This window comes from Manihot esculenta, chromosome 12, assembly GCF_001659605.2.
Source record: "Manihot esculenta cultivar AM560-2 chromosome 12, M.esculenta_v8, whole genome shotgun sequence".
NCBI lineage: Eukaryota > Viridiplantae > Streptophyta > Magnoliopsida > Malpighiales > Euphorbiaceae > Manihot > Manihot esculenta.
Window position 1 is genome coordinate 564458 of NC_035172.2, and position 8922 is coordinate 573379.

Consider the following 8922-nt stretch of genomic DNA (forward strand, 5'->3'; position numbering starts at 1 on the left):
TACAAGTGTTCTGTTTATCATAAATACTAAGCATAATCGAGATTTTTATAGTTTACTGCAATGGCATATACAGCAACAGCAACGGCAACCCCATTTCTTCATTATCATCAATGGAGACAATACTTGTTTTCTCGTAGACAACAAGTTCCTCTCAATGTCTCCCTCAACGTTCTAAGATGTAACTTTGCTCAAGAAAAGTTAACATCTACGAGTTCTCGCCATGCAATTCTTGTATTTATTGTTCCTATACTTGTCAACTTTATAGATGTAAAATTCCAAGGGAAGTTCATCTCTCCTTTCGACACTCACCCTCTGTCCACCATGGTTGCGATACTGAGCCTGCTTGCGTATTGCTTAGCATATGGCGTTGAGCAGACATTTTCTTCATCAACTTCTGCTCATATTTTTCGTGGGTTGATGACATTTTCCGGTTCGCTCTCTTTGGCTTCCTTGGCTTCAATACTCTTACCAGATTGTTTCCGGTTGATTTTATATACATTTTACATATCGGTTTCGATAGGAGAATTTCGTCCGATGTTTTAAAGATTATATGATTGGATTCGGCAAATAATCATGGAGAAAATTGGCAATGTGTTTGTGTTTAATGTACAAGAATTGCAAGTGCATGCAAGGAGGACACGTCCACTTCTGCCTCGGAGCTTAACAGATGTTCGCTATTTATACTATATAATTCAGCCTCATAATTAAACGTTAAAATTCAATTATACCTAGCTAAATTGTCCCTTTGTTTTACTGAGAGACCAGCAGAGAGATGCAGAGGGAGATTAGATTTTGTAGGTCATGGTAAAACTATGTTTTTTTTTTCTTAATTTTTCATGTATTCTCTTAATAAATTCCTAAAAAGTGCATTTATCTGATGTAAACATTTATGAGAACGAGTTTAAATTTTTTATATTTAATCAAAATGTTTTATTTATTGATAAGATAAAATTCGTTTAAGTTTAACCTAATACTAAATTGCAAACATTCATTGCATGTCCTGTGTGATGCAAATGAATTGATGTATAAGAGAGGTTGCCTTGTCCATTATTATATCATCCTCGTGTTCATTTTTAATCGAGTCCAGCCACTCCATTTTTTCAACATGCAATTGCTAGTCCTCTCCATTCATTTTCAAGCAACGTCATCCCCTCCAAGCATCATTCACAAATGGATTGAAGAAGAACTTGAATCAGTAAGACAATATATATATTCATGATTCACGATGGGGTGAGGGAGGTGGTACTGGATGTTACATGAAATCAATAACGCCTCTCTCTATTTACAATGCACAAATTGTACGACCTCAACAAAATAAATGGGCACACTAAGGATTCAGAGTTGGCTGATCAGCCATATTCGGATATCAGATAAGCACCAAAGGAGCATAAGAATCGTCAGTTTGAACTTCCTTACTGTGTTGTCACACTCTTTGCAAGATTGCGAGGTTGGTCCACATTGTAACCCCTCAGAACAGTGAGGTGATATGCCAGTAACTGTACCAGAAAGACAAGTAAACATCTTAGTGAGGCATTCAGACGTTGTCAACATAAAACAAGCGACATCCTGTGCATGGTTGAGAATAAAATACAGGCAAACACATCCATGACTTGCAAATGCCACAGGCAACAGATTCTTGCTGTTTATGCTATGAATGATATCAATAACCATTTAACACTAAACACTACTTGCAAAATTATTATCGAACAGAACCTATGAATGATATCAATAACCATTTAACAAGTGACAGGGTAATATGTATTAATGCATATGCATACTTATGTACAAGGCAAAGTAACAATAGGTATACCTGCAATGGGACTATATTAACGACAGGTTGAAGACAATCCTCAACCTGTGGGACTTCAATTACACGGCAGGAATCCCCAGGAGACACAGATGCAGCATCACCTTTGGAACACATCACTATCAGGCGACCTTTACGAGCATGAAGTTGCTGAATGACTGACTGCTGCTTGCTGTATGCAACCAGAAGTCAATATCAATTATGAAACAAAGAATATTAGATATATGGCAGCCAACAATCATACAACAAACCAACCTAAAACAGCCATCACGAGTTGCAATGACAATAATTGGAAGATTCTCATCCACCAATGCTAAAGGACCATGTTTCATTTCCCCAGCAAGCATTCCTTCACTGTGCATAAGTGCCACTTCCTTCACCTTTAGAGCACCCTCCAAAGCTGTCGCATAGTTGTATCCTCTCCCAAACACAAGAAGTGATTGCTCAGCCATTAATAGTTTTGCAAGGTCTTTCATTTCATGGTCAAGTTTCAGAACCTCTCTTATTTTGTCTGCAAACATGACAAAAATTAACTACTAATTCCTGGGAATCAAAGTGAAGGCTAGAGCTCTAGCATTTCGTCCAGGTATAGAAGGGGGGGCAGGGGCGCAAGAGAGAAGAGAGAGAGGTTCCAAATGTTGAAACTTACTTGGCAAGTCAAATAGACCATCTATTATAGTCTCCCTCCTTGCTTGACTAGAGATGGCATCACCTCCAATTGCTAGAGCTAACATGGCCATTACTACTATTTGACTTGTGTAGGCCTATTAAAAAAATGATGCCACATTGTAAAACAAAAAAGAGTAAATGCCAGAACAAAGAGCCAGTTAAGTACATTATCTTACCTTGGTACTCGCTACACCTATTTCAGCCCCAGCATTTATATGAATACCACAGTGTGTATGCCTGGCTATTGCACTACCTACAGTATTTGTTATGCCAACACATAAAGCCCCATTTTCTAAAGCATATTCCAAAGCATGTAGTGTATCGGCAGTTTCACCAGACTGACTAACAAAAACAGCAGTATCTTCTCTGTATATAGGCCCTTGCCTATCCACCAGATCACTTGCAATTTCCATAGTAACTGGGACACCTATGTTTTATAACACAATAAACCAAAAAACAAGTAAATAATCTGTACCAGGAGGGGGAATCTTTTTTCCCCCTTTTTTTCTGAAGCTGTCAAGCTGCTATATTTTACAACAATCAAGCATCACTCACCAGAAAGTTCTTCCAGAATGGGTCTAGCAGCTAGAGCAGCATTATAACTCGTACCACAACCAATGAAAACAATTCGACGGCTTCGTCGAATTGTCTTAAGGTGATCCTTCAGTCCACCTAACAGAACAGTCTTAGCTTTGCAGGAACCTCCACGTATCAGCCTCCCTCTCATAGTGGTGGTTAGAGATTCTGGTTGTTCATGAATTTCTTTCTGCATATAGTGCTCATATTTTCCTTTATTTATTTGTTCTACTTCCATCTCAAGAACTGATAGAGCACGCTGGACCGATGATGGTCTAGAAGGGGCACCACCATGTCTTCCTTTGTCATTATCAAACTTCAGAATGGACACACTTCCATCCTGAGAGAATAAATAAACGTTACTACAAAATAAACAGTTAATTTAGTCTGTTTTTAGCTAAATGTCGATTACTGATTCTACTGAACCTAGTAGAGCCAAATTTTTCCTGTATTTCATTAAATCTTTGTCCAAAGCGTCGCATATAAAATGTAGTCTAAGGCTCCATTTGTTTCACAGAAATGTCCCATGTTTTCTGCTTTCTGCTAGTAAGTAATGGAAGTACTGTAGGGAAGTTATTTTCCCAGAAAGTATATTCCACAGACAAGTTATTCTACATGCAACAAATGGAGTCTAAAGCAAAAAAAAAACCAGAAATGAAATTCAACCGTATACACGGCTTATATCTATGATGTTAACGCACAACCAAGGCTTAATATAGTGGGCAAAAACCCAGTGTTACTTGTCTATCCTACATTACTCAAATTCTACAAGAACCACCAAATTAAGAAGGAAAAGAATCAGAGGTTTTGACCAAGTTTAATGCAAGTCTCCAACTTCTATGCAAGACTTGGCAATTGACATCCCCATGCTCTTTCAACATTACTCATCTTACAAAGCACTACAACTTAATTCTGAGCTCCTGTCTCCTAGATGCCAATGTGAAAAGTGCTTTTAAAAACATTCTAGAAAACAATATGGGCATGTACGTTATGTGGGAAGAATTAATGAAATGAGCTATGAAGCAAGGGTGAATGTATTAATTCTCTTGTAAAAGTGGAGACTAGCAGAACTTTAGCATTACAACTTTCATTTTGCTAAAAGAAGGTTAAGCATACATAAAAAGGCACACATTTCCTGCAGGCTATTAAGATATAATAACCAAGTCCAAGAAGACAACACTCACACTGGCAAAAGACAATCACAATAAGAAATTAAGTATACATAGGCAAAGGAGTACCTTAAGATGAACTACTTCACCATCCTCAATCACCAATACTCTTTTTGTGTGTTCAACAATAGCATTAGCATCACTGGACAGAAAAAGTTCTTTAGGATGGCCATCCTTAGAGAGGAATTTAACATCATGAAATGCTGAGCCACCATTAACTTCTTCATTTATCTCCTGAGCAGACAGCAATAGTATTCTTTATGAATATACAAACAAACCAGACAAAAACACAAGCAGAAGTGAACAGAAGGAGACCACATTTAATTGATACACATAAATAAAGGATTCTGCTAATCCTGAGCCAGTAATCAAATCACCAGCTCATGCTCTGAAAAAAGCTTTTCTAGACAACTTAATATTATCTATTTTTGCTTATTATGAACAGGGTTCAACAAGTCTGAAGAAATGAACAAATTAGTTTAACCCAGAATGAATAAGTTGAGCTTTCTGAGCAAGAAGGTAATGTTATTAGGAACGCATGGAATTCATATGCAACATACTTTCACACCCAAAAGCAATGGACTTCCTCGTTTGCATGCAATTAACTCATTTGGATAATGTCTGCTCTTAAAAATAAGTGCATAGGCTCCTTCAAGATGCCTCATGACTTCAAGCAAAACTTGACTGAATGTGACAGGCTGACCTTCTGCAGCACAAACAACAAAACATGATAAGCCAATTACTATAAAAACGATTGCCTGAAATCCATCATGTAATGAGCAACAAAATTAAAAGCAAAATGCTATAATCAGGTACCAGTTTTCATCAAAATAAGAGTAAAATAAATTATCCCAAGAATGGACTCTGGATTTAACTAAATGCTTGTGTTCTAATGGCATTGCAATTCAATTAATTTAACTATATGATAGGCTCTAGAGATGAAAAAATGTAGCAAATTGGACTCTTTTGTTGTAAGTAGAATATAGTGGGATGCAGTTAATATGCTTTCCAGTTCATTTGTTCTCAGTGAAAATATTGTGCATTCTGCAGTTTCAATATGCATGTTGTCATTGTGATTCTTTTAACACCCCATAAAGAATCGAGTTACAGAGCCTATCATAATACCAAGAACTAGAATATCAGTCTCTCATAGAATAGTAAGGATATTCAAAACTTCACATCCTTCAGGTTCTTTGATGTAAAATTACATGTAATCCTAAATGCCTGAAAGAAAAATGCATAAATTAAAGTATAAATGACTTTACTTATATTCATATAAGAAACATAATTTCACCTTCATTGGCTTTGTCAAAAACAAATTTGGCAAGCTTTGGAATTACTTCTGTGTCAGTTTCAGATTCAAAGGTGAACCCATGACGAACTAGTGTTTCCTTTAAGACCTGAGAATTATAATTACAAAATAAGAATGATATGAGAGAATATGGAATATACTGTTCACTTTGAGCATCAATACAATCACATTGGCGAGATTCATGTATAATTCATCACAAGTAAGCATCTTATTCCCAGTTACCCAACATCAAAAGCAGCTAAGCTGTCAACACGAAACCCAACAATCAATTTTAAAAGGTTAGTTAATCTCAATAAGACAGGTAATTTATGTCAAACTAATTGTAAACTTCATACCTTTGCTTAAAAGTTAACAATCAGACAAGGAATGGAGAGATCAGTCACAGCAGTCGCATCAAAGCAGCAGCAATCACAAAGAGAAAAGGGCAGGACTAATACAAAGATTGCACTCTCCCTCATCTTTTAGTTGACTTTTCATTAAAGTATTTCCATCTGGATAACTTTTTCTACAGTTCTATTAAAACATAAAGATTTGAGCAGTTTACAACTGTTCTGACTTCTTAACAGTTTAATAATTTGTTTAAATTGTTAGTTCACCTGGGCTATAACCGAACCAACTCAGCCAGGAATTCTCTTATACAGAGAGAGATATATATCACATGGAAAACATGCATTGTGCAACTATATTAGCAATCAGCATAAAGACTTGTTCCCACTCCCCATACCACACTGAGTGCCCCCAGTGTCATACCCACATAAAAGCAATGACTATACAAGTGCAAGATATCATTTTTTTTCTTATTCATACAAAAAAGGCTACCTGTACAAGTAGATATATCAATATTACAGTCAAACTGGTGTTGTGCGTGCATATATATTAACCCACCAAGGAAGAATTGATATTGCTATTGAAATCTAAAGCAAACCTCATAATTAGTGATAACGCCATTGTGAACAACCAAGAACTCATTTCCAGCACCAGATGTTTGGGGGTGACTATTCCGTGGAGCGGGCTCTCCATGGGTAGCCCAACGGGTGTGTGCAATCCCAGCATGAATAGGAAAGGATTCTTCCAAATTTAAATCAATGGCAGCAACCTCTGGAAATAGCAAATCAGCATTAGTACTTTGTGCACATACAACAAGCACATTAAAAAAATATATCATTCAGAAACCCAACTTACACAAAATAAAAGCAAGGAACAATAAAATCACTTGCTTCAATACTGTTTCACTCTCTAATAACAAGTATAATTCTTTCCCTTTTTGCGTTAATCGCTTAGAAATACATTCAAAGAACAATTACAGCCAATTGCCACGAGCTACCCTTTTGCAGGCCTAATTCACTTACCCTCCGTTTGGAATCAAGAATTTTATAAAAATTCAATTCAATTGATTTTTTTTCTTGCAAAATTCTTGTTTGGAATAAAAAAATAAAAATTTTTCAACACGTATGCAGGTGAAATCATGAATGATTTTGCAAGAATTCATTTGAATTCTTGTTCTTGCATTCTTTTCTTGCAAAATCATTCATGCCAAACGAGTGGTTAAAGTTTAACCGCCCTTATTGCACTCAAAACAGTTTCTAATATTGCATATCTAAGATTTAAAAAAAAAAGGGTATCGCAGATGAAAAAAGGTGGTCCATGATACGTCATCTATCCTCAATAATGTACAAACGAATATGCTAGAAAACACGTGCATGGAAGGAAGAAACAAGACTCCTCCAAATTTAAATTTACAGTAGGAAACTCAGAAAAAAAAAAATCATTAGATCTATACACAATAAGCATAGTCATGTGTACCATATTTATACAGAGCTCAAAGCTCCAAACAACAAGTATAACAAAAAGATTTTTTTTTCCCTTCTACTTGTTGCTCTCTTAGACATATATTTCAAAAAAGAATTGCACTAATGGCCATATGCTACACTTTAGAAGTTAAGTGAGATAAGAAATTTTGAACTGTAATATCGCACTTAAACAGTTCCCTCCATGATATGGCGCAGCCCAACATCAAAACGCAAAAACTAAAAAGAGAGAAAGAAAAAAGCCCCCCTTATTTGCAATAATATCAAGTAAAAAATACGCAAAAATAAGTGGTCCATAAAACATCACTATCCTCGATTATGTATAAAGTCCAAACAAATGTCCCAGCAAAAAAAATATGCTTGTGCTAGAAATGATGTGCATGCCCAGTTGGCTAAAATTACTTCTTTAATTGAAGCAAAATAATTAGCTTTTTACCTTAGAGAGGAAAATGGCACAAGTCAGTTTAGTTGTCATTATATTTGTTAATTTTAAACTGAAGAAAGCTTAAGCTTAAACTTACAACAACAAATAATTCAAAAGAAAAAAAAATCAAAGCAATAAAAATGAAAGAACTCCATGTTTTACTAAAATTAAGATCAAACTTATAAAATTTGTTTGTTCTTTACTTTCCTTCTCCGACAGTCTATGCCTGCAACAGTCGGACCTAACCCGGCTCCGCGGGACCAACCCAGTGAATTCGACACGGATAAAACCTGGAACTAATACAACTAAAAAGAACAGGAATGTCTGACCAAGTCATCCACGGGCCACACCGACCCGATTCCGGAGCCAGGTGCTAGAAAGCATTTTTTTATCTCGTCAACCAAACACAATGGTGGAATATACAATGAGAAAATGAAGAAATAGTGAATTTTGATTTGTTTACCTTGGTAGACTGATTTGACGAGGGACTCAATGTTTCCTTCCTGGCGGAAGACGAGAAGGGGAGATGAAAGGGGGAGAGAATTGAGCGGTGGTTGTGATGAGGATGAAGGTGAAGATGAAAAAATGATTGGATCGGAAGTAGAATTATCAATGGAAATACCAGAGGAATCATATCCACGGTATTCGAGACGGCGAAGTCCATTGAAGAGGACCTGAAGGATGTACCTTCTCTCTCTGTTCACGTTATAATTCAAATACGCAAATATCCCACACATTTCTGCCTTCTTCTTCTTCGTCTGCTTCTGCTTCTTCTGAGTTCTGGTTTTTGGGTTTTTGAATGTAATTGTGGGCTGCCAGAACCAAAAGGAAGAGAGAGGGAAATGGCAGAGCAGTTGGGCAATTTTGACTTTTGACTTTTGGATTTATTTGGCTTTATTGTTAAAAATAATTAAAGATTTGACAGGCACAGCGCACAGGTGCAGGTAATCTGTTTATGCCACGGAGGGTGTTTATGTCTTTTCGTAATGCATCATATCTGTAAACGTGTCCATTTTTTATTGGGTACGATTCCTCCGTGTCAACTTTTCGCTGATAAAACAATTTCTTTTGAATAAAATAAGATAATATAATTTTTTTAAATAATTACTATTTAGTTTTTATTATATATAAAAATTTATTAATTAATTTCTTTATTA

General features: G+C 36.1%; 1 protein-coding gene across 1 annotated transcript; it reads right to left on the minus strand.

The window, feature by feature from the left end:
- Positions 1–1175: 1175 nt before the first annotated feature.
- On the minus strand, positions 1176–8629 carry LOC110628232 (glutamine--fructose-6-phosphate aminotransferase [isomerizing] 2). The gene is made up of 11 exons (XM_021774791.2): positions 8229–8629; positions 6459–6631; positions 5516–5621; positions 4782–4927; positions 4291–4455; positions 3032–3392; positions 2653–2903; positions 2457–2571; positions 2063–2318; positions 1811–1979; positions 1176–1496 (listed from the first exon to the last, which is right to left on the minus strand). The coding sequence occupies exons 1-11, from the start codon at positions 8500–8502 to the stop codon at positions 1413–1415; spliced, it is 2100 nt and encodes a 699-aa protein (XP_021630483.1). The 5' UTR covers positions 8503–8629; the 3' UTR covers positions 1176–1412.
- Positions 8630–8922: the final 293 nt, after the last annotated feature.

Bases quoted from the DNA above. Each gene is read 5' to 3' on its own strand.
- LOC110628232 (XM_021774791.2), bottom strand. From the start codon at position 8,502: ATGTGTGGGATATTTGCGTATTTGAATTATAACGTGAACAGAGAGAGA. The intron at 5,622-6,458 runs GTTTGCTTTAGA...TATAATTCTCAG, and splicing joins GCGTTATCACTAATTATGAG to GTCTTAAAGGAAACACTAGT. The intron at 2,904-3,031 runs GTGAGTGATGCT...TATAAAACATAG, and splicing joins CATTCTGGAAGAACTTTCTG to GTGTCCCAGTTACTATGGAA.